Genomic DNA, 24,870 nt, shown 5'->3' with positions numbered 1-24,870 from the left:
CCCCACCACTTGCTACAGTCCTTCAGGCTCTCAAAGCTTATCTCACGGGTCCGTTATTTAGGGGGAACACCTGAGGGCTAGGTCCATGTCAGGGTCATCCTTGTACCCCAGAACAAGAGCCTAGCAAACTCTTACCCACAGGCATTTAAGTACTGAGTAAGTGAAGACCACATGGAACCCACTTCCGTCGTCAATGAGAGTAAATGCCGACTGGGGGCAGCGGTGGTGCTTTCTCCACTTGGCGCCGCCTCATGTTGTGTTGCACCGCCGGGCTGGGGCGTCTGTCTCACACAATTCGAAGCCATTAACTTTCCTTGCTCTTGCATCTCAGGCAAGCCGTGCCCTCTGACCCCAAAGGACGCCCGATGCTCCCAGTGAAGGGACTTCCCACTGGGCACACCCAATACAGCAGGAATGGACACATGTGAAGCACCAGGGCAGTGCAGAGCGAGGCTCTCCCCAGAACAGTTTTGGGGGTGGTGCGGCTAGCACTCCAGGGCACAGCGTTAAGAAGGAAAAGCAGAGTGCAGGAAGTTGTAAGCCATCTTTTCAGTAAGAACGGGAAGGGAATGAGAATACACATTCGTAGTTGCTCGGTTTTGCATGAAGAAAGCACTGGGAGGGTGAAGAGTCATCGTACAGGGCAGGTGGGGGGTGTACAGGGAACAGGCGCATTTGAGCGGGCCTCACACCCAGTATTGACTTTTGAATCCTGTACACAGAGGACCTTAAGACACTTAGCAGAGAAGTCCTCTCCACAGCACCCCTGCACTCCACCCCCAGGTCCCTGCTCCCCAGTCTGCACCACCTGAGCTCACCCCCCACCCCCGCCTCATTCCTCCAGGACTTGTCTACCCGTGGTCGGCACCTTCACGTGGTGCCCCAGCAGAGTGGGGCCACGAGGACGGGAAGATGGCCGCACACTGTTGGCCCAAGGAACGGGACCCTCTTCTTCCCAAGGTCCGCCCCCCTCTCAGCGAGCCCCTCCACCCACCCACCCAGCCGAAGACACGGGTGCCCTTCCTGCACCACAGCTGTTACAGCTGCAGCCGGACGACCTCAGGAGTTCAAGCAGCTCTCACGCCAGGCCCGAGCGCTTCAGTGGGGTGGATCCTGGCCGGCCGGACACCCTCTTGCTGCAGTGCCCGCCTGCATGGCTCCGGCAGCTCAGCCCAGACTCGACTGTAACCTGGCCGGCTCCTCCCCACGGTCCATACCCCTTCCCCAGAGACCCCACAGCTTTGTCACCAACACACCCTCTCATGGCACTGAAGATCTAGAATTTGTATTTGAGACCATCTATTTCCTGCCTGCCTCTCCCTAGGGTGCAGGGATCCTGCCCGTCGGTTACTTTGCCACTCTTTCGCCAGCTTCCTGAATGAAGTAAGATACACCACACAAGCTTAAGTGGGTTTTCCCCCAAAGGAATGCTTTATTGACAAATCACCCGTTATCTACTTTAAGGAAAAGATAAATCAGTTATTACACCTGCATCCTGCCTTCCCATCACACCCCATCTGAGAGATTCCAACCCTGGGGAAGGAGCACAGAGCAGCGTTCCTCCCAAGGCACGAGTGTGGACTGCAGCCACCCCCCACCCCCCAGTGTGTCTGAAGTGACCAGCAGACACTCAGGTACCAGACAGCACATCACAGTCGACCAGAGAAGACACTGAGCTGACGGCTCCTTCCCTTCAAGGGTGCACAGATGCCGGCGAGGTCTCTGCCCGCTAAGAGCCTGTAAGGCACAGAGCGCCCCTCCAGGTGCGCCAGACGTGGAGCCCTGGGTGAGAGGCTGCTGGGCTGTGGCAGCATCGGAGCAGAAAGAGATCTTTGTAGCTCCTGAGAAAAGGCAACAGCAGAGTCCCAGCTGACCCGACGCCCTGGCCCTGACCTACCTGCAGGGTCTGCCTGTTGTTCGCTGGCCCTGGCGTGTGCCACACACCCAGGCTGGAGCCGCTGATCGGTGACGTGCCAGCCAGGCCCAGCCTGTACAGGGGCAGCGCCAGCCCTCTGTGAAGGTGCTGGTCTTTCTTTGTCCCACCCCCACCAGCCAGTGGGAGCTGCCCCGGTCACTGAGAGGAGCGAGAAGCCAGTTTTCTATACGGGGATGGAACGCACTTGTGAAATAAAACACACCACTGGCACAGAGGTGCTGCCCCTCGGCTGGATGCAGGATTTTACACAGCGCTCAAAATCCACTAAGGAACCCTCGTTTATATATATAAAAACATTATAAACAAATAAAACATAAGGCAATATAAGGCGTGCACTTCAGCTTGAATCCAAAGGAGTAACATTTTCTAACTGGGAGGCTAAAGCTGCTTTGCGTAGTTTTACTTTCTGAAAAACCCACTGCTTTTAAAAAATAAAGACTTTGCTTTTCTTAAAGCTAGATCATTAGTGTAATGGTTAGGCATCTGCTGCTACTCAGCCTTCTGGAAGCTCTCAGAAAATGGGGAGTTTTCCTGTTTGGCATTTTGAAATAAAACTGCAGATCAGGCAGGGCTGGCTCTTCCTTCTGCGACTTAGGGAAGGAGTTTTTATACTTATCGCTCTCCCCCCCCCACCCCGCTTTCAACATGCTGATCCACTAACAAGACTCCCAACAGGAGCTTGGCTTTGGCTCCCACCCTGGGACCCGCCACCCTGCCCGCTTCCTGCTCCAAGGCAGGACGGCGCAGTGATTTGCTGATCTGCCGACAGAAGGGGAGGCATCTGTGTACAAGACATGTTCTCTGACCCATGCGAGTGCGGCAGCCACGTCTCCACGGGGATGGCGTGATTGTTCTCAACACCCGCCGCTCGAAGTTGCAGTTGTGGCGATGACGGTGTGCTTGTTCCGTGGCTGGGCAAAGCTGCTACGGGCTTAGAAGGGCGTGTGATCGGGCAGGGGTCTGTCTCCACTCCCGGTCGGGGAGGGAAGGTTGTCACTGCCATTCTCTCTGCCACTGACAACCTTAGACTACAGATGGGAAAAGACCAAGAAAGAAGAACATGAGACAGAGCACGCACACCTAGCAGATCCTAGGCCCGTGCTGGGAATTCAAGGTGTCCGATTCCTACGTGAGTTTATGTCACATGGACGCCGCTCAGCAATACAAGAAACAAATCACCAACACGGGAAACAGGCTGGATATCTCTCTAGGAAACTACACAGTGAAAAGAGCCAATCCCCAAGAGACGACACGCTGCGTGGCTGCATTTACATGATGTTCTTGACAAAACAGAAACGGAGAGCAGGTTAGGGGCTGCCAGAGGTGTAGAGCAGGGGGTAGGCAGGCCGCAGTCTCTGTGGGGATGGTGGAACTGTGCTCTGTTGTGACTGTAACAGCCACGCGTCCTGGTTGTGACACTGCAGGATGTTACCACCGGCGGAAACCGCACAAGGTACAAGAGCTCTCCGTATCATTTCCCATAACTGCACGTGAACCTACAATGACTAGTGACGTGTCCCACCTCGGCAGAACTGGGCGGTCCAGATCCAGTTACCTTTATGGTCCCAACTCGGTCCTCAAATGACTTGAAGGTGGCAGAATTCCTTTAAAGAGAGAGAAAGATGTCAGTATAAGGAGCACACTGCTTTGTCACCCTCCTAAACCTGAAGGAACTCGGGGTTAGGGTCATCCTCTGGAGAGATCCCTGAGAGATCCCGAGGTCTCACTGCAAAAACATGACGAGCCAAAAAAAGGGGAGGGGGCACACATGTTCAGAGGCTTCCCCAGGACAGAACCGAGGTCAGCCACACCCCCCAACTGCAGGACAGAAGATCTGCATGCCACCAGCTGGTGAGCCCCAGACTTCATCTGGGCAAACTGCGGACCCCTTGACTGGGCAGCCGGGGGATGCCGGGCACGTTTCTGCTGCGCCCTAAATGCACATCTTGGGGTTATGGAAAGTCCCACGTGTTCTTCACACAGATCTCTCACAGACATCGAGCAAGAGGAAAACCAAGGAGCATCCGGAGAGCAGAGAGTGACGAGGAGGCAGAGGACAAAGCAGGCCAGGCCTGGTCCCACCCAGCCCCCGCCCCCCTCCCTGGCTCCGCAGCTCCCTGAGCCCAGGCCTCTGGAGGCAGCCTGTCAGTGACCCCTGGCACGCTCGGGGGACAGCAGCTGCAGCAGATTCTCCTGGACGGGGACACGAGCTCTGCGGGGACCCAGGCTGCACCACAGAGCAGGAGCGAGCACAGGTGGGGACTTCGAGGAGGAACAGGTCCTGGCTCTGGCTGTTCTCAGGACATAGAGAGCCACCATAAAAATCCTGGAGACACCTGAGACCTCTTGGCGTTGCAAGCCTCTCTGTCCCTTCCGGCCCAGCCCTGAGGGCAGCCCTGGAAAGTTCCAGGTGGAGCCCAGTTTGGGGCCTCACCCCCACCAGCTCTTCAGCCTCGAAGAGTATCTCCCAACCCTGAGCCAAGAGGACGCTGAGGGGGAAGGTGGTCCTTGGTTCAGGGGTTTGGGGAGTGAGACGGACCAGCTGAAGCCACCCCCTCCCACCGGCCTCCCAGTGGGGTCCCAGCGGGCTCAGGGAGCCGTGGGGTGCGGGGGCACGTTACCTCATGGCCGGCATACTTATGGAGTGGCGGATGGAGTGGCTGCTGCTTGGAAGCGTGGTAGGAGCAGAGAAGGAGAGTTAAGGCAAGGACAGGACCGGCCTCCCCGTGCAGGAAGCTGAGGCCCCGCCCACCCCGCACCACTGAAGCAGAGAAGCCGCAAGGCTGCCCTGGGGGGGGGGGGGGGAGAACCAGACCCGGGTGCCCCTCGCATGGCCCCAGAAGCGTGACACTGCCGGAAGAGGGTGCTGGGACAAGGAAACTAAGACGCCCTTGGCCTGGGGTGCTAAAGACACTTCTGGTGCCAAGAACCGCCAGGTGTCCCCACGTGACTTAACAGCCTGCTCCAGAGAGACCGGCAGAGCAAGTAGGAATATTTAAAGTCACAGGCTGCTCTGGCCTTGGGTTCCAGACCTCCAAGGCAGAGGAGCGGCTCGATCAGCACGAGGTAAAGGACACTCGGGAGGCTGCCTGACCTGGTCCCAAGCACCCCGCGGCAGAAAGAGCGCTCGGTTGCGGGGAGGAGACCAGCTCCACTTTGAGGGGCAGGACTGCTTCTGGGGGAGAAGGACATGGGGACACGACGGCTTGAGGGCCGGCAGGGCCCCTTCCTTCCAGGAATAGAGTCAGGGGTGGGCCGATAGCTACTCGGTGAGGCCGGGTCAGAACGGGCGGCAACAGGACCCAGCCGGCTGCACAATCAGGGGAGGAGCCCTGAACCCGTCACGCCACTGGTGACCACCTTGCTGTGCTGGTCCCACCCCCACCTTCATCCGCACAGCCTCCCCTGGGGCCAGCCGTGCCCAGCGTGTCCAGCGTCAGTCTTACCTAAAGGAGTGTGAGAAGGGCCGAGCCCTGAGAGCGGCGGCAGGAGGAGAGAAGAGATGCAGTGTTAGGAGGGGCGCCTGGTCCTGCCCCGGCCCCTCTGCTCGAGCTCCGGAAGAGCACAGGGACGCCGGCGACCACGCTGCCGGAGGAGGGCACGTGCCCCCTCCCCAGCCTCTGCCCCGCCCTCCTGGATGCGGTCACATACGAGGGACCCTCGCATCTGACTACGCCACAGACTGGAGAGAAGGAGCCCAAAAACAAGCAAAGCGAGGGCGTGAGGTGCTCTTCGGCCCCCGGGGTCGGTGCCTCGCCCAGGGCCCCATCAGCCTGCACTCCAGCTGGGCCGGGCGCCCCCGCACCGCGACAGGGCCTGCGACACCCCCAGGGCTGAGAACTTCATGCTCTGGCTCCATCACCACAGATGACAGAAGCTGGCCAACAAATCTGAGCGTGTCCAAGGGCAGCTGCCCGGGGGGGCGGGGGGTTGGGGAGGGGGACAAGGCCACCCCAACGTGGAGATCATTTCAGAAGTGACAGTCACATGGCCTGACGTCCCCACACCGCTCTGGTGGGCGGCAGGACCTGCTCTGCTCGGCAGGAGAACGAGCCCAATGGTGAGAGGAGGCATGTGTCCCATCAAAGGTCACCAGCTGGACGGAGGCCTGACCCTGCTTTAAGTGGGTTTTTGGCCCCAATCCAGTTCCCCCCCGCCGGGGATGCAGAAGGCCTCTCGACCCGGGCTACTCCTGGACGGGCCCTTCGAGACACCAGTGTGGGGCTGCTGTCCTGAAGGACTGAGCGGCACCTGACCCTGAACGTGCAAGGGAGACCTCCCTGGTTCTCCTTCTTGAGAAGCTCCAAACCACGGAGGTAAATGGGCCTTGGCCTCAGAAACCACCTGAGACCACGTGGTGAGGCGATGGGGCACACCGAGGACCCTGAGACCCAGAGATCACAGTACCACTGGAATCATGAGAGCAAAACCAGCAGCAGGCACTCGAGGCCCCAGAATGAGACCCCAGCCAACAGGCACCGTGACCACGCGCCGGTTCCTCTGCCGGTCTGACTCACGCACGGCGGGCACAGGACCTGCAGCGACACGGCCACTCCGGGTTCTGAGCAGACAGCGGGGGCAGACGGAGCATGGGCCGCGTCACTGCTCCCCCAGATCGAAGCCGTTCGCGTGAGGAACTGCCCAGCAGGCTCGCCCGCAGCCGCTTCCACACGCGCCCGAGGCTCCGCCCTCTCGCCTGCTTTCCAGCCAGAGTGCTCCGAACGCGCTCGAAAGTGAGCGAGAATACTGAACGTGAGCGCATGACACGAAAAATGAAAGAGAATGTTCCCAGAAGAGGACGAAGCAGACCTCTGTCACCTGCTTCAGATGCCCTGTCATCAGACCAGCCTCTGCAGGAAAGCACAGACCCGAGCAGACACTCCCCTCGCTCTGTGACGGGCCCTGGGAGTGAGGCCTGGCCGCCAGGGGCGTGTGATCAGCCTGTCGCCAGGTTTACCCCAGCCTGGCTCAGGTGGTCACAGTAGGCATCCCATCGAGCGTCAAGGGAGACTCGATCCAGGAACACACCCAGAGTCAAGCGTGAGCCGAGCAGCGTGAAGCCTCGGGGAGCAACTGCCACAGGCCCTCCTGCTGCCAGCGCAGAGCCACCGCCTGGGGTGGGGGGTCCCTCTTGTGCCCGAATCACAGCCATGGTGGGCAAGGCCTGCATCCGAGCGTGGCCTGCAGGGTCCCCCATTGTAGAGGGTGCACCCCTGAGGCACAGACTGCCTGTTACTGACGGTTCAGCTTCTCCGAAGGTTTGAAGTTTTTCAAAATAAAAGGCTGGGGGGGTCAAGGAGAGGAGAGGGGTAACGATGTCAAACAAACACTGATAAAACGTGAACACGGCTCCAGGCACCAGCTGTCCTCTGCTCAGCCGGGTGGGGCCTGGGGCTTGTGAGCGCCTGTGGCCATTTGGCCAGGGCAGGGCTCCTATCTTGAGGCCCACGAGGCAGCCACAGGCTGTGAGGCAGGGAAATGCTTACCCTAAGCAGGCAAGAAGGAGCCCACTCAAGGGTGAGAGGTGAGGGGTCAGGGCCAGGGGGACTCCCAATGCCACGCTCAGCAGGCCAGACCCACAGCAACTCCATAGGATTCTTGGCTATGAGGAGATAGGGCAGGGCCGGCAGTGGAACCCGGGGGGCCAAGTCCAGGGTGCTGGCGATGGGGATGACCCGCACTGCCCGCTGTCTCTCTCCAATTAATCCCAACAACCCCGAGGGAGGCCCTTGTGAGGGCACAGCAAGGAAGGAGCTCAGCCAGGAGCCACACCCTGGCCTCTGGCTCCAAGGAGGCCCTGCGGGGGCAGCAGGGAAGCCCAGAGCAGGAAACTCAGGGTGAAGCCTGGCTTGGGAGCGGCGTGGCCATCAGGCTGGGGGTGGCCACTGTTGTGTGTGGTCCACCTAGTGCCCGGGCCCCCCACTCTCCCTGGCCCCAGAGGCACTCGGGTGGCCAGCAGGGTCTCATCCACTTCTGGGACAGAACGCTCAGTCGGGGGCCCTAGCGTGCAGCCGCACGCTCTCTGAGGGCAGGCCTGGCAAACACCCCGAGAAACACCACGCTTGCCCTCGACTTGTCCAGGCTGGCGGGCCACCCAGGCTGACGCTGCCCCCAGGCCGAATCGTTTTCTCTCCGTGGAACTTCAACAAGAAGCATCGCCTTCACCAACCCTAAGTACCAAAGTTACCCACAGGCACCAGTGACCCCCCCCAACCCCGCACCCCAAGAAACATACAAATAAATGGCAGAGGTAGCCGGTAAACAAGAGTTTGTGAACCAACTGGTCCGGGGCTGGTGTGGCCACACCTGTGGGTGGTGAGGGGCCCCTGAGGCATGTGCATCTGAGCCTGGAGGCTCAGGCAGGCTTCCTGCAGACCCTCTAGTGGATCTAAACCCCCTAAAACCCCACCTGCCTGTCCCAGCTCTCAGGGTGGAGGTGTCAGGCCAGGGAGTCTCACCTCATGTCCCCAAGCTTCCGGCTGATGGCAGAGCCCATGGTGGACAGGGCTGCTGAGGTCTTCTGTCCTGCCTGAGAGAGGGTTTCCTGGGTCTTCTTGTAGCTGGAAGGAGAAACACCAGTTAAACCAACCAAACAGAAGGCGTAGCCATGCCCCCCCACACCAAGGACAAGGCACCCAGAGGAAAGAGGGGGCGGTCAGGGCGGTGAGAAAGCCTGGCCACCAGGAAGAGGACACGTGTCCTGTCTCAGGGCCCCCAGGGGACTGCATGAGGGACAGACGCAGCACCACCAGGTCGCGACCCCCCCCCCCCGTAATAACACCGTTCTCTGCTCTTCCTGTAATGCAGGCGCCCCTCCGTGGAAACTTACTTGCCCCGCCCTACAGCAAAGAGGCCCCCAGAGCCAGGGCCTGCGGCCAAGCAGACCAGCCCCTCAGGCCCTCCTGGGGCTTCTCTTTTCTCTTCTCGTCTAAGACAGTCCTCTGAGGACAGAACAGCTCGACCACACCCACAGGGGATGCAGCCGGCAGTGCGGCCTGTGCCGGGCCAGCCTTCAGACCCCGAGCAGCCCCTCCAGCTCTCCACCCTCCTGTTCTGCATCTACCACGTCCTTTGAGAACTGGTTCAAGGGGGTGGTCTTGGCGGAGACGGCCTGTTCCACACCCTCCTGCCCCATTCACCCACAACAAGATGGCTCGTGACCTCAACGGCAGTGGCACAGGCACGGGCAGGGTGCCTGGGCCACAGGGACGGCAAGGACACCCTCAGGCCCAGGCTGAGAGCCAACACCTACAGCTGCCAGCACCCCACCCAGCCCCCCGTCCAGCCCCCACCAGAAACAGAAGACACAGCAGCCTGAACCCAGGAGCTCCTTTCTAGCCAAACTGGCAACCCCACAACAATGGCTCGAGATGGTAGGGCTCCGGAGACGCCAGCCGGCTCCGGCCCTCCTGGCACCCCCAGGTCACAGGGGGCTGGCTCGGACGGCACCAGCAGTGGGGCTTCCAGGCCCCTTTCCCATCCACCCCACATCGTCGCCCTCGGGAGGCCCCACGTGAGCGCCTGCTACCCGCCTCCCTCAGGCCAGCCTCCTACCTGGTGCCCTGCACTCCCCGTCCTGTGGGGACGGCCTGGCCCCAAGCACCCTGGAGGGGCCTCCCTCCCCTCAGCTGCAGCCACCACTCACAGCACAGCAGGGCCCGGGCCTCAAAACACGTCGCTTCCCAGCAAGAGTTTGGAAATATCCTGAAATCGCTAAGACATTTGAGTTTATCTCAGTTTCCAGAAGGTCAGTGATTCTGGAACACACTGTTAATAACAAGGAAAAAATAATTTCTAAAATCCTTGCCGAAAAATCTGCTTCTGCGTTTTCTGAATTCAGAAACTAGTAAGAGGCCTCATTCTGAACCCAGGCCTTAGAAAACCTTGACAATGAGAAATTCCTCCCCCAGTGATAGTCTGACACGATCACAGAACTTAAGTGAACAGGAACTCAAAGTCCAATCACCTGCCCAGTGACCCAGATATCTGGACAGCTGGGGCCTGGACAGGATCCCCCGGGCCGAGCGACAAGGTCCATTCGAGGCCACAGCTGATTCGTACCAAAACCCAAAGTCCACACCCTCCTTTCAGAGGGTTTCCACGCAGACTGTGGTCACAATTCTCCCAGGCGTCTTCTGACTTGAAGACGCCTTCACCCGGAGCTGCCACCTACACCATGGCCTGTCTCAGCGTCTCTCAAGACGGTGGCAACAGAAGTGGAGCATCCTGAGGGTGACCTAGCAGGGGGCCCAGGCACTGAATCACCAGCAGGAGAGGCGCGTGCTGTGGGCCACTCTGCAGGGAAGCACCCCTCTGGGACAGATGTGGTGCAGAGGCCAGGGCAGAGCCAGCGTCTGTGTCCTGGTAACTCAGCCCCACCTGTGCCTGAGAGCACCAGGCTGTGCGGCCCTGGCCGCTGCCCCTTTGGGAATTCCTTTCACCTTTTAGGAAGACAAAGGCCTCCTCCCAGGACCAGTGGGCGTGGCTGTCAGTCAGAGGGAGGCATCTGCTGGATGCTCCTCCTCCAGGATCCTCCCTTGGGGGGCCGTCTCCACCTGCCACTCGGTGGGGCCCGTGATCCCAGACTGCCTGGCCGGAGACTACAGCTCCCGGACCACAGTGAAAGCACAATCTTATTGTTGGTCTGCAAGGCTGGGAAGATACCATCCAGCCCCACCAGGCACCCCTTGACCACAGAGGAGCTACCTGAGAACAAAGCCACTGTGGGGAGAGTGGAAGGGGGAGGGACACAGGTTGGGAGCGCTGGTCGGAGCCCCGGGCAGAGGGCCTGGAGCGGGGGCTTCTCGCCAGGCAAAGCCTCCCCGTCCCTCCTAGGCTGACACTATCTGTAGCTGTGCTTTCTGTCACCTGCGACCAAAGAACTCAACATGCCAACGAGTGACTGTGCAATTTATTGGTGTCCACACAAAGCACGATTTTAGCTATGATCCACCTAAAAAAGGATCCCATTAGGTGATCACTTCACGACCAACAGAGCACGGCTGCTGAATCAACAGCTGGCCGAGGGAAGAGACCCCCTCCCAAACGGCATCAACCCACTCACGACAGGACCGCTGCACCAGACCTAAGTGCTCGGGCTGCACACGCCCGCCTCCTCCCCCTGGGCGGCGCTCTCCGAAAGGGATCCACCAGCACACGGATCGCGAATCGCGAAAGACAGGGTGGCTCCGAGGCGGAACCCCAGCAGCGGTCTCCGGCAGCCACCGCTAGGGAGGCACCAGTCAGACGACCCCGAGAGTGCAGAGCAGCTGTGTCGCGTCGTCACCGTCCTGGGCTATCACTGCAGAGACGCCTCCAGCCCTGACAACTCTACCACCAGACTTGGGGCTAAGACCTCGTGGCCGCTGCCTGATGAAGCGCATGAAAAGGGCCATCCCACCAGCCACACCTGCAGGCCCAGAGCCACAGGGTCCGTTCAGAGGAGTCAGAACCGTGATCGTCAGAAACAGTATCCCAGCAGCTTCCCGTCAACTGGCTTTACAGAACAGCACTGAGATCTCCCAAGGCTATTTTCAGCTCTGGTCTGCACCGTGAGCCTGCCTGCAGCAACGGGCTGCCCTACCAAGCCACGCCAACAGCACGAGACCCCAACCACCAGACCCACTCGGTGCCCGGCTCCCCTCGTGACCCCAGGCTGCAAAGGCTCCACGCACACAGCTGGCCCACCTGGGCTTCCGGGCACCTCCAAGACAAGCTGGGTCACAACCATTTCCTCTCAGCCCAACCCAGAAGGGCTTTCTGCCCATGTCTTCTGGCAAGCACGACAGCACTTCCTTCTCAGCAAGACCTCCCAGAAGGTGACTATTTTAAAATACTGCAGGGGCTTCCCTGGTGGCGCAGTGGTTAAGAATCCGCCTGCCGATGCAGGGGACACGGGTTTGAGCCCTGGTCCGGGAAGATCCCACATGCCATGGAGCAACTAAGCCCATGCACCACAACTACTGAAGCCTGCGCTCTAGAGCCCGCGAGCCACAACTACTGAAGCCTGTGCACCTAGAGCCCATGCTCCACAACAAGAGAAGCCACTGCAATGAGAAGCCCGTGCACCACAATGAAGAGTAGACCCCACTCGCCGCAACTACAGAAAGCCTGCGCACAGCAACGGAAGACCCGACGCAGCCCAAACCTAAATAAATAAATAAAATCTAAAAAATAATAATAAAATGAAATACTGCACCACCCAGTTCAAAGGCTATACCCAGAACGGAGCACGAATGAAGCGCTACCATCTTGTTTAAGAATCTCAAATAAGACGTCGGGAGTCCTTCTGGACCAGAGGTCTGTCAGACACACAGAGCTACCCATGAGGGTTCTGTGCTCTACTTATTTTCTGTGTGGCTGAGAGCTTGGAGTTTCTCAGGCCAAAGGAGCTCCTTCGAGATCTGACCCGCATGGCCCACGCTGCGCCCCCAGCTCAAGAGCCACCCCTAAGTGCAAGAGACCCTGAGAGCACCACAGCTGGAGCCAGGTCTGCAGGGGAAGGAGGGGGAAAAGCGCCATCAGCATCAGTCCAGATGGCGCCCAAGGTGCATCACCAGCCAGACGTGGCCCAAGCTCAGCTCCAGCCTCTGATCTGAGGGACACACATCAGGCAGGGGGAAGTTTTCAGTGTGGTCTGGTGGCGGAGTGAACTTCCTTCAGCGTCTGCACCCTCTTCCAGAAGCATTTAAAGGACAGTTTCTTTTGTGTTTGAGAGGAGAAATATTATATTAAAAATAAAATAGCCAAGAAACACCACAGCTAGGTCTGAGCCAAGTGTGCACAGCCTCCCTGTCCCTCAAAGGTGTCAGGAGGGGAGAGGATGGAGGTGCCGGCAGCAGAAGCACTCACAGGTCCGACTGGGTCACTTTCTCATTCCACTCTCCAAGTTTCTCAGAAGTTTTCACGTAGCTAAAAACAGAAAGTCTGTGGTAAATGATTTAGAAAAACTACTTCAACTCAGGTTTCAAACTGGCAAGTGACATTCCAGGGAAAACAGAGAAGGACCACTTGGTAGGAAGACTGAACGTCAGCCTGCTTCTGCTCAGCACCGGCTCTGCAGGCCCAGGTGAGGCATCTGCAGGCCCAGCCACTCTCCTCATGCCGAAGGAGGGCCTGCTCACTCGACAGAAGCTGTGTCTTGGGGAACAGCTGGGAGGAGCAAGGAGGGCATAGCCCATGGCCCCAACACAGCCACCCTTTGGGGTTCAAGGCCTACAGTTTCCTAGGACAGAGAACTGGGCCTTTCCTAGGGCAGATTTATGAAAATTGACTTGGTCTTCCTGTGGGAACATGGCTTCTCAGACAGTGGGAGACATCTCCCATCCCCCCACCTTGGAGGATGCGTTTCAGAGGAGCCACACAGCCGCACTACCCAAATTCAGTGAGCTGCGGCACAGAGGGTCTGGGTCAGAGGTCCTGACCACGTCATGCCCATGAGAAGGACTCATGTCCACAGACTCACGTCGGCAGATGCTGACCTGTGGGGACCATGGAAAACCAGCCTCATTAAGCACCTAATTCGTGTTCTCTCCAATGGAGACCCTGAAACATATTCTTCTTGTCAATTTCGGCTTGGACAACTAGCTAGCACGTCTGCCGCCTTTTAAAAACACGTGTAGACTCTACAGTCTTTGAATAAATACAAATTCAGTTGCTGGCAAGGATTCAGGGCCCCCAGCTGGCTGCTTCCAAGCGGCACACTTGCTGACCCTGCTCCCAAGAGGCCCCTCACCCCCAGGACTCAACGCCCATCAAGCAGGTAGAGCAGACACTCACGCGTTAGACACCTGTACATCATGCCAACCCCTGGACAGGTTCTGCTTCAGGCCCTCCAAGGTAGAAAGGCCCAGCCTCCTCTTCAGCTCTCCACAGTGCCTCTCCTTGGCTGCCAGCACCTGGCGCAGAGTGACAACTTCCTCCTCCACCTGCAAAAGCACGGTTACCAGGATTCAGCCACCACTATGGCAGGAAGTGACCACCATCCTTACACACGTCGCAGTGAAGGCCTTCTCAGAATCACCTAAGAATTTTCCATTTACAGAAACACAGCTCGTCTTAGGAACAGTCTACAGCAGGCATCGGTTCTGTTTGTATGTGGCGCCAGCACCTCGACTTCTTCTGGAGAACTGTCCCGCCCCCCTAAGCCGAGTGTTCTGGCGGGGCTACTGATCACAGTGCCCACCCGTGGATGACAAGCAAGGCCTGTCGGAGCTCTTCCCTGGGACTAGGAACGGGTGTTAGAAGACAGCAGCCCCTTTCTGTCCAGGCTCCGGGTCTGGGTGTGAGTAACAGAAGGTGGGCGGGTTGGCCGCCAGGCCCCATCTGCACCATGGGGGAATTCCACACGTCGGGGGAAGGAAGCAGAGCTGACAGACGGATGGGTGGCCAGAGACCCACGTGACAGAGAAACAACCCTTATGACAACATTTGTGTTCCCAAGGTCAGCTGCCGGCCTCGGCAAAAGCCACTTACAGAAGCCCAAAGAAAATTCTCTTTTCTGCTTAAAGTAATTTGAGTTGGGCAACAGAAAAAATCTTGACAATAACGACCAGAACCTTCTCATGTCTTAAAACAAAGAGTGAACTACAGAGAGGAGCATCCTTTAGAGCCTTCCTACTTTCGATTCTCAATACTTCCTGCTTCTTCCTGCTCCTATGTGCACAGCTACTCTAAAAAAAAAAGTCCCTTTCTTAAAAAAATGACTGTTTGGGTTAAGGCACTAACAACAGCCTAAAGCCCTATATGTCACTAGATTCTGCTTTAGAAAATACTGAAAAAGAAACGATTCAAAACTACAGGATCATCTAAGGCCAAACTATTACCAGTCACCCCAGCAGTGACACTCGGTGACTTGAACTTTCCATTTATGGTGCTTTGGGCACATGGGCTTAAGGGCACGTGGACACGCAAGCTGAAATTTTTAAGAAACACAAGAGCTTCTTCATTTTGCAATTCACCTCTGAAAAAAACCTTGTGGTTTTATTCTCTAAACCAACATGTCCTGAAATAAAAGGCAAAACGTAAGTCTCCTGGGACTTCCTGCTGCTTCTCCTTTAACCTCCGTTCAATTCAGAAAGGGCGGCTTCCTCTATGGTCTAAAACCTGGTCCTGGGGCTGGGTTTGTCCACATGACCAGCTCTGCTCAGACCCAGGCCTGGACCCAGGATGTATCAGGACGGGCTTGTTTCCGAAGACGGAGCAGAGAACTGCAACAAGCGTGCTCCAGCCTCTGCCTGACTGACGCCAACAAGTTCATTTCCCCAGATTCTGGAATCTCAAGTGAGTCACTATTAGACTCTGTATCACACCGTAAAAAGAAACACTCTTGGCAGTTAGTCTGAATAAAAATTATACGCACTTTTGTTCTTAACTCCTATTTCCTCTTAAAGAGCTCTCACTTTAAAAAGATCACACGGAACGCTTTTTACAGAAGTATTTTAAAAAGAAAAATGAAGATCCAGGGACTGATATATCCATGGGGGTCTTGAAAATGTCGTGTTGATTCCAAAAGAGAAACTCCCAGCAGATGGTGTGCTCCGAGCAGCTGCCCCATGCGGACATTCTCCTCATGGAGCCCCTACAAGGTGCCAGACACACGCCAACCAAGGGCTGCAGAGGGCAGTTTCTGTGGGGCTCCAGGGACAATCTCCCAGGGCAATTTCTCCAGAGCACAGCCAGCACTCTGGCCCCTCATTAGGCTGGGAGGGCCTCACAGTCACCCCCGGATGGACAGCCATGACACAACACCTTTGCAAGCTCAGCCCTGAGCTCCTCCGCCTCGGCATCTGTCAGACCCTCCACAGCAGGAGCCTGGGCGGCCACCGCTGTGTCGACAGGGACATCCGTCATGGAGTCGGAGAGCAGACCTTTGTTAGGAGAATTCAGGTTGATATCTGCCAGAGACAAAATGCAGTCAGAGAGCATCAAATAAGAAGTCACAGAGGAAAAGAGGACAGAGGTCTCCACCGAGGGAGAAAGCAAGGGTGCAAGGGCAGGTTTAGGAGAAAGGGGCGGGGGACCCGTGGAGACAATGCCTCTTCTCTGAAAGGTTCTGCAAAGATGGTTTTGGCCACCAGACTGGGAGCAGCCACATCTCAGGCCACCCAAGTTGCTTCTTCAGGTTCTAGAAATGCTGGCACAAGGCAGCCACTCCCTAAATCTGGCTCCTCCTGTAAGAATACTATCTTCACAGACAGGAAACCTTTGTTAAAAACAAAGCCGCTGGATCTAACAGCTCTTCCATTTTTTAGCGTGAAGGAACTTAATACAGCTGTAAACACTACCAGCACCACTTTCCAATCAGCTGCTCCGCCAGGGCGCAGGCTAAGATTACACACAAGGAACACAGTCATCCAGCCCCTGTGGGGAGTCAGCAAAACAAAATCCGTTCAGTTCATCCTCGACCCTCACCCCACAGCAAGAAGGCTGCGGCGGTGTGCAGAGGGCACTGCCTCCTCACACCTCTGCTACACCCAGACCAGGTTCGAACCCCTGCGTCACGTTTGTTCTCCACGTTAAACGCACTTTCCTGTATGCACTAGAAGGTTACAAGAAAAACAGGTCTACGTCAGTTCTTTCCAATTCCAAATGCAAGGCCGTCGTTGTTTAGTACATTATACAATCAGCATTGAAAACATCTTCCCTTTTGATCCGTACGTTCTGTGAAGAGACGGGCTCTGTATGGTGTTTGGCACATTTAAAAGTAAATTAAAGGGAATTCCCTGATGGTCAGTGGTTAGGACTCTGCGCCTTCACTGCCGAGTGCCCACGTTCAATCGCTGGTCAGGGAACTAAGATCCCACAAGCCAAGCGCAGCATGGCCAAAAAAAAGAAAGAAAGAAAGAAAGAAAAGTAAATTAAAGGCACAAAGGTTGCAAAACAGTAAAAGTGTCTTTAACTGCAGGTATGTTTGTCTACTCTAGAAACCCTAGAATCTGCTAAAAATAGGCGAAATGCCCTTAAAACCAAAGACACTCTGTTTAGCTGGCCGTGTCATTCCCTTCACATGTCCCACAGCTGGAGCCATGCACTTCTGTGGTGCTCTAGAGATGCTCACTAAATGAAGCTTTTCTTTTTAATCAACAGATTTCAACATTTAACTGAGATCAACCTACGTGGCTTTACTTCATCGTTTGTACCTGCTGTGTTGACCCTACTCAAATTCAGTAAGTGCCTCAAGATCCCTACAACTTTTCTATTCTTAAAAAACACATAAAAGCCCTCAGCCACTGTCTGCTTATAAAACTGTGTGCCCACCCAACATGCTGTGCGCTGCCCAGTCACTGGGTGAGACCAAGCTCGGTACCGCCTGCAGGCAGACGCTATTCACACCCTGACTCAGAGGTGGCCAAGGTCCTTACCAAAGGACCTACAGAGAGAATTAGCACGGGCTGCTGCAGTAGGCAACACTAGGGGGCCAGAGCCCCTCACCTGGGTGAATCTCAGCTCAGCCTGTATAATCATCTGCAAAATGGGGTTTTTTTGGACCATTATAAAAAGGTTATTCCGAAAATGGAAAAAGATCTGAGAAACAGGCTTGGAATGGTGTCTGGCACATAGTAGGTGCTCAGTGAATGTTTTCTGTCGTTCTCGTGACCGGAACCCCACGCTTGTGGCGAATTCTAATGTTTAATTAATATGCTGACACAGATCAAACGATAGAAAAGCACCCTGAAATCATCCAGTGTAGTTACGTCAGCGCAGGATCAGCACTCCCTCTGGAGCCCCAGGATGGAAGACAGACTCGCACCACCTCCTCAAGATCTTAAGCTCCTGGGCCCGCTCCACACCCCCCAGCGGCCACCTCCAACTAGTCTGGGATGTCAGTTCCGGAAACAGGCCTGCTATGCTGGGTGTGCCCCTGACTCACTGCACCCTTCCCCCTCCCGACAACTCTGCAGTGGGCTGGGCTCCGAGCTGCGTTGCCACCCAAGGGGCGCTGCGCCCAACGCGAGGACGCCGTCGCCTCCCTTCCCCTCCCCGGGCGCCGCGCACGGCACCTCGGCCCGCATCCAGGGCCGGATGGGGTGTCCCCGAGGGCCCTGCGCAGGGACTGAGGGCGGCCCGCCGGGCAAGAGTCGGGCGGGGGCAGAGTGGGAGCTACCCGGAGTGACGAAACCCAAGGCTCTGGGGCGAGGGGAGGGCGCTGGGGAACCAGTGCTCAGAGCGATCCCAGCGGGGGCGGAACACCCGCCAGGAGCTTCGAGGCCGCGCGCGTGGGAGAGGAAGAGGTGCCGCGGGACGGGCGGGCGCAGGCGGAGGGGCCCAAAGGCCGCCACGCGGCGCCGGGCCCGCGGGTACCTTGGCCGGCGGAGTCCATGTTTAGGCGGCGGCCGGGCCGCAGCTGGCGTCGAAGCCGGGGTCGCGGGCGCAGTGGGAACCGAGCGGGCCGCACCAGGTGTCGCTCGCCGCTTACGCACCAGCCAGCTGAATCGCCTCAAGCGCCGCGGCATTACGTGATCAACAGCGAGACGACCCACTTCCGCTTTGACGCGCGCTCCGCCCCCCCGTCCCGCCCCCACGAGCGGTGCCCAATGAGGGAGGTGTTTTGGCCTAGTCCCGGTTCATCAGCTTCAATATGATTGGTCGAGGCTGCGGACGAAGCCGGAAAGGGAGGCCGGTCCACCAGCGAGAAGCACAGGTAGAACGGTCTTGAGGTGCACGGAGTAAGGTGGGAACTGGGAGGACCGTGCAACATGGCGCTACGGGATCCCGGAGGTGGGCCTCTTGGAGGTCTCCAAGGTGTTTGCCCCTGCCTGCGAGCGCCACGGCTCACGTACTTCGGCGGGTCAGACTCAGGCCGCTTGCGATCCCTCCGAGGCCTGACCCACTGACCTTGGGGCTCTTTTTCTTTTTGGGTCTGTCCTTTTTGTAGGGATTTTAAAGTTGTATGGGGGTTGCGCAGAAAAAGGCGCGACCACGAGTTGCTCTCTTCTGGCTGGAGGCGCCCTTCGACCCCGTGTTCTCTCACTTCCTTTTCACAGCAATCCGGTGAGACAGATGGGGCCCTCCCCACTTTACAGATGAGAAAACTGAGGCCAGAGTTACTTGCCCATCACTCAGCTAGTTGCTTCCTGCAGACTCCGGAGAAGGGTTTGCCAAACTTGTCAAAGGAGAGGTGTGTAGCCATTAGGCAACCCGGTCCCGCTAAAACAAGTCCCACGACTACCCTTCCTTGGCTACTAATTGCCTCTGCAAGCAATCCGCTAGTGCAGGGGCCCGGGCTGCACAGCAGGAGGTGAGCGGCGGGCAAGTGAGCGAAGCTTCATCTGCTCCCCACCGCTCGCATTACCGCCTGAACCTTTCCCTCCCCCTGTCCGTGGAAAAGTTGTCTTCCACGGAACCAGCCCCTGGTGCCAAAAAGGTTGGGGACCGCTGCTTTAGTGGTATTCAAACCCTTGAGGATCTGACCCTTCTGGACAGCATTCCCCCTAACAGCCAAGCCACCCTGCAGGTACTGATCCCTAGGAAGGAAACCCATTCCTTCACCTGGCTAACTCCTCTTACTGTCTCAGCTCAAAGCTCACCTTCTCCCCATAGGTCTTCCTGGTACTTTAGGTCACCTTAAGTACCTGCTTCTGCTTGCACTGGCCCAGGTGCATGCAGGCCAGGTCCTGCTCTGGTGCTGTCAATTATATGCCTGCCCCACTTGCCTTCTTTCAGCTTTTCCAGAGCTTCTAGCTGGAACCACCCTGGCCAGCCCCTGTCCCCAGGGGTTGAGGACAGCCAGTAGGCCCTGCTTCATACAATTAAGGGCAGGTGGTAAGGATGCAACTGCATTACAGATGGTGGTGGGCAGAGGGCTTGTCTCTCATTTTGTATGGCATCCCTGAGCCAGGAACAAAGCAATGAGTGATCAGTGCAGGTGTGTCTGTAGTCCCACCTGGACTGCCTGCCACTTACTCTGAGTCTGTGGTTCCACGGTGAACCCCATCCTGTAGAAGCCAGGAATGGGGCAGGGGGAACCCTATGAAGCAGCAGCATCGCACTCCTGGGGAGGTCCAGCTGCTAAGACTTTTACAGCCCTTCCAAAGCCAGTGTTCTTTCATAGTTAGAGGCGACTTGCACAGACCCTTCAACACTCATCTTTCCCAGAGTCATCCTGTAACCCAGGCCAGGTGAAGGACGCCTCCTGTTGTCCCACAGCCCATGTTCACACCATCCTTTCTAGGTGATCAAGGCACCCATCACACAGTGTTGCCATAAACTGGGTCAGGTTAATCTTTGCATTCCCCTTAGGAGCTGGGAGCAGACTGGGACCATCCACAAATGTTGGAGGGAGGAAGAGAAAGGAGGGAAGGGGATGCCCCAGTGAGGGAGCGTGCCAGGTCTGCCAGGTCCCTATGCACTGCCCCACCCTCCCCCAGACACAAGGTGGGGATCCCAGGCGGGGATCCCAGGCAGGGCCAGCTTTACTGGTTTGGGGTGGGGGGTGGGAGAAGGGACACGCAGAAGCACGGTCTCCAGCCTCCAGGGCAACTAGAAGTCCTCAGGTCCCAGCGGACTGCAGTGGGTCGCCTCCACGTTCTTGAGGTGCTGGCGAGCCAGGAACAGCGCGAGCTGCCAGCGCCGCCGCCGGCTCAGGCCCTGGCCCACTAGCCAGGGGAAAGCGAGCCCGTGCGGGCCCCAGGCCTCCTCGTCCTCCTGCCGATCCTCGCAGCGCGCGCGGTAGGAGCGCAGCAGGGCTAGGCACCAGTCGTCGTCCACGCGGTAGCGCGCGTAGAAGGTGGCCTCCTGCGCCAGGCTGCCGGCACGCAGCCATAGGGTCACGACAGTAAGTCCCTCGCGCGCCATGACGGCGGGGTAGCGGTGCGGCAGCAGCGCAGGAGCAGCTCGTTGCCGCGGTGGCCCTCCACGTCGCCCGACGGCAGGGGGCGCAGGGGGCCCGAGGTGCTGACCACGTCGTCCGGTGTGCGCCGGAGCAGCAGCACCGGCCGGGGTAGTGGCATAACTGCTCGGCCACGTTGAGGTTGAAGTGCTCGCGCACCGTGCGCACCACCAGCCCCTTCCAGCTGTGGGGCATGACCTTCAGCGCCAGCGGCACGAGGTCGTCGAAGGTGGCATCGAGCACCAGTGCGCCCAGCTCCGGGTACGTCATGGTGGCCCACGAGGCCGTGAAGCCGCAGATGGACCAGCCGTAGACCACCACGTGCGCGGGCGGGAAGTGCAGGCGGTACAGCGCGTACTTGACCACCACGTCCATGGCGTTGGCGTCGTGCTGAGGGAACGGCGCGCCCGTGCTGCCCCCGAAGCCCGGGTGGTTCCAGCCCAACACCGAATAGCCGGCCTCCAGCGGCGCCGACAGACAGCCCATCTCGTAGAAGCCGGCGTTGCCCTCGCAGCAGATGGCGAGGCGCAGGCCGCGGCCATGGCTGCCCAGGCGCTGGCGGCGGTCCATGAACATGGTGTCGATCTCGTTGCCATCACAGGCCACCAGCTTGGCGCGCCGGCCGCGGTAGCGGTCCACCAGGCGCTCCTGGCCCTGCCGCAGGAGCGGCAGCAGTGCGCGCGTCATCAGGAACATGGAGCCAGGGTACACGAACCAGCGGCCCACTGAGTGGGCCAGCACGTAGCTGGCGAGCTGGCCGGGCAGCTCACTGATTTGCTGCAGGAGGCACCCCGCAGGACGGCTGCCCCTGCGCGTCTTCGCCCAGCGCCGCGCCCTGCAGCAGCCACATGCCCGCCGCGGCTGCCGGGCGCGTCAGTCCCCCGGTGACCGCTGTGGACCCCGGCGGTGGCGGCGTGCACGTCATCCCAGCGGAGGTCCACAGGCCAGCCGCGGAAGTTGTAGGTGTAGTTTGCCGTCAGGTAGATCTTGAACAAGTGCACCAGTGCCTTCACGAAGCAGACGACACACATGGGCGCCGAGGTGCTGGGCCCCGACAGACAGCCCTAAGGCCCAGTCGCCGGGCCGGGTCGCGCTTGCAGTGGGAAATCTAGGTCCGGCTTGGAGTGCGGTGTCAGGGCCGCGTGCGCGCGTGGGCGCGCGTGGCCACCTCGGGACGTGCCTCCTCAGGGCTTGGCCCTCGTGGCCTTTATGACCGGGGCCCAGGGGAGGCGTCCTCTGCCCGGCGTGGGCCGGCTTTGTGAGTCACCGTTGCCCGGGAGAGGCGGCACTCTGTGGTGGGCGCACAAAGGGTTCCCGGGCGTGGTGGACTGCGCCTTCCCCCAACACCCCCGCCCGGGCCACAGCCTCAGGACCCTGGCGCGGCCACACCCTCGCCAGGCCCTCTTTGGCCCGCATCCTCCCGGGGCCTCATTAGCCTCTCACCCACCCCCAAGGCCACCTCCACCCGGGCCTGAGCAGCGTCTGGCCCCCTCCTCCTTGAACTGTAGGCGGACACCCAGGCCAGAAATCAACAGTGCTGACCTCTTCCTGGGTCTCACCGGGAAAAATACAGGGCTGCCCATGGCCCTGAACCCCCGCCACCTCCAGAGGCACCTGCCCTGGTGGGAGAGGGAACAGAGACAGGACGAAGCAGCCCTGGGGGTCAGGCTGTGTGAGAGTCCGCAAAGGCTACGTGGGCCCCCCAGCGGGCCGGCCAGGGGGAGCAGCGAGGCTGGCTGTGGGGCTCTTTGCTCACTTGCCTGTGCCCCTGCCCTCCACACCTTCCTTCCCAGGAAAGGGGGTGAGCGCAGGCTGGAAACCTCCCCCCTGCCCGCCCCTGCCCCCCGCGCCCCCCCAGAGCCGTTCTGGATTCTCTTTCACTGACGCCTGCAGAGGCAATGACCTTCTCCAGGTGGGTCGTGCCTGGCCAATGTTCCTCATTTTCAGCCCCTGGTCGAGCTCTCCTCTCCCTGAAACCACCCCACAGGATGTCCCTTCTCCTTTTCTGGAGGGCTCTCGTGGGTTCTCCTTTCTCTCCTGCACCAAAGTGGGCCTGCCCACCTGAGGGCAGAGAGCAGGGCAGAGTCCATGGGGGGAGGCAGAGAAGAGCCAGGTTCCGGGGGGCTCCTTCAACAGTTGCCTTGACCTGAAAGGGAGTTTGGCAAACCCACCTGGGCCCTCGGAACCCAAGAGGCCTGCCTTGGAGACCCCAGCCCTCTGGGGAGGGGGCGCCAGGCCCCAACAAGTCCTCTTTGCTCTACCGCCCTGTGAAGCTGAGCTGGGGCATTGCTGGCCCAGTCAACTGCCACCAGGCTTGGGACACAACTGAGGACGGACGGCTGCTGTCCTCCGGGGCTGGCGGGCAGGAGGGGTCAATGGGCAGAGTGAGTGAGCTGAGAGGTTTGGGTATCCATCCCCCCAACCCCTGTTTCCAGGTAAAATACAGAACACCCAGTTAAATTTGAATTTCAAATAAACAACCAGTACTTTTTTTGAGTATAAGTATGTCCTAAATATTGCATGAGACATACTCATATTAAAGTATCATTTATCTGAAATTCAACTGTAATTGGATATCCTGCTTTTTGGTTTGTTTGTTATTTTTTGCTAAATCTGGCAACTCTACCCCCAGCGCCCCTCCCCCAGGCGCTGAGATTCTGATCTTCCTGATTATCCAGCTCCTATCCCAGACTGGGTCGCTTCACTCATCAGTCAGGTCCTGAGGCCCAAGGGGGTGGCCCAGAGTCCACAGGCCCACCTGGGTGAGGGCTCCGCCCCTGTTCCTTCTGCCCTGAGAGCACTTCACTTCTTTACTAGGTCCTGGGTGGCAGCAGGGGCAGTGGGGGGACCGCCCCAGGAGGGAGCCCGCAGGGTGCCCTGCCTGGGGTCAAGGGATGGGCAGAGCTGCCCATGGGGATTGGTGGTCCTGGTGCACCTGAGAAGTCTGCCCCGGCCCCGAGGTTAGGGGGGGCCTGTGGGCGTTTACTCTCCTAGGGACCTCTTTCATAGACTCATATCCTGGGGTGGGGGGGGGTGCGTGCAGACCCAGAGGCTCCAGGCTCACTTCGCGAGCACTCAGGAGCGACCCCAACAGCAGAGCAGAGGCCTCGTTCTGTGCTCAGCCCGAAGCCAGGCGGACGTAGCGGCCACGGTGGGGCGGCCCACGGGATCGTCTGCACGGTATGGTGGACACACCCCATTTTGTGCTGATTCCCCGGGGAGAGGTGGGGCATGGAGAAGCAGCGTCCTCCTGAGGGTAGCCTCCCATCTTGGTTGGAAATAGAGGCTTCCCTTTGGCCGGGCCCACCTGCCCTTGGCTCCCCCGGCAGAGCAGGAAGCTTGGAGGAGGGGGAACAGCCAGAGACCGGATTCTGGGGGGCAGAGGTCAACGGGCTGGGGCTGCTGGCCCCCCGGAGCCCTTACCCTGTGTCTGGCTTGGCCCCTGACCCCACCCGCCCTGCCCCCAGCCCACAGGAGCCCAAGTGCCCCAGAACCACCAGCTCTGTTGAGACAGGAAAGCACATGACAGGAAGGGAGTCCTCCTCCTGCCGTCCCCTCTCCAGAAGAGCCCCCAGACTGGACCAGCTGCAGCAGCAGTGACCTCTTGTGCCCCCCCCCCCCGCCGGCCCCGGTCTGCTCAGGGAAGGTGGGGCTGTGTCCCCAGTTTTCGGTGCTCAGATGGAAGAGGCCACCCCCCAGTGTCCACCGGGCAGACATCTGAGCGTGCGTCCCCCCTCCCCCACCCCCTCCTGCAGGGCTTGGCTGGGGTCTCTGACCTCTGGCCTCCACCCCACAGGGCTCCCACCCTCCCCCACTGAGCAGGACTCCCTCCTGGCTGGTTGGGCTCAGCTTCCCCAGAGGCCCCGATGTAGGCTGCCAGCCTCCGAGGAGGAAAGGAGGGAGAGAGGGAAAACCAGTCCCAGAGGCTGGAGGGGCGGCGGCAGGATCAGAGCCCCTGGCAGAGGGTGTCCAGGCTCTGGGGGCAGCACCGGCCCTGGGAAAGCTGGAGCCGCCCCACGGGAGGGGAGCTGAGTCTGCACAAACGCCTCTGCTCAGGAAATGGGGTGCAGGGAAGGTAGGGGTGGCTCGGAGCCCGAGGACAGGA

At 58.8% G+C, this 24,870-nt stretch overlaps 2 protein-coding genes across 2 annotated transcripts; both read right to left on the bottom strand.

The window, feature by feature from the left end:
- Nucleotides 1-1,413: 1,413 nt before the first annotated feature.
- Nucleotides 1,414-18,390, bottom strand: TPD52L2 (TPD52 like 2). Its single transcript, XM_082858113.1, has 7 exons — nt 18,239-18,390; nt 15,686-15,831; nt 13,715-13,863; nt 12,788-12,847; nt 8,395-8,496; nt 3,492-3,540; nt 1,414-2,964 (listed from the first exon to the last, which is right to left on the bottom strand). The coding sequence occupies exons 1-7, from the start codon at nt 18,255-18,257 to the stop codon at nt 2,869-2,871; spliced, it is 621 nt and encodes a 206-aa protein (XP_082714239.1). The 5' UTR covers nt 18,258-18,390; the 3' UTR covers nt 1,414-2,868.
- A 1,888-nt stretch (nt 18,391-20,278) lies between these two features.
- On the bottom strand, nt 20,279-21,796 carry ABHD16B (abhydrolase domain containing 16B; the record flags this gene model as incomplete). Its single annotated transcript, XM_082857864.1, is given in 6 exon segments — nt 20,279-20,416; nt 20,420-20,757; nt 20,760-20,873; nt 20,876-21,563; nt 21,565-21,645; nt 21,647-21,796. Coding segments are annotated over 6 exon segments (1,509 nt in total).
- Nucleotides 21,797-24,870: the final 3,074 nt, after the last annotated feature.

This window comes from Leucopleurus acutus (genome assembly GCF_964270905.1).
Source record: "Leucopleurus acutus genome assembly, chromosome: 16".
Taxonomy (NCBI): domain Eukaryota; kingdom Metazoa; phylum Chordata; class Mammalia; order Artiodactyla; family Delphinidae; genus Leucopleurus; species Leucopleurus acutus.
Note: the sequence above shows the minus strand (reverse complement) of the source record. Positions and strands in the feature narration are given on the sequence as shown.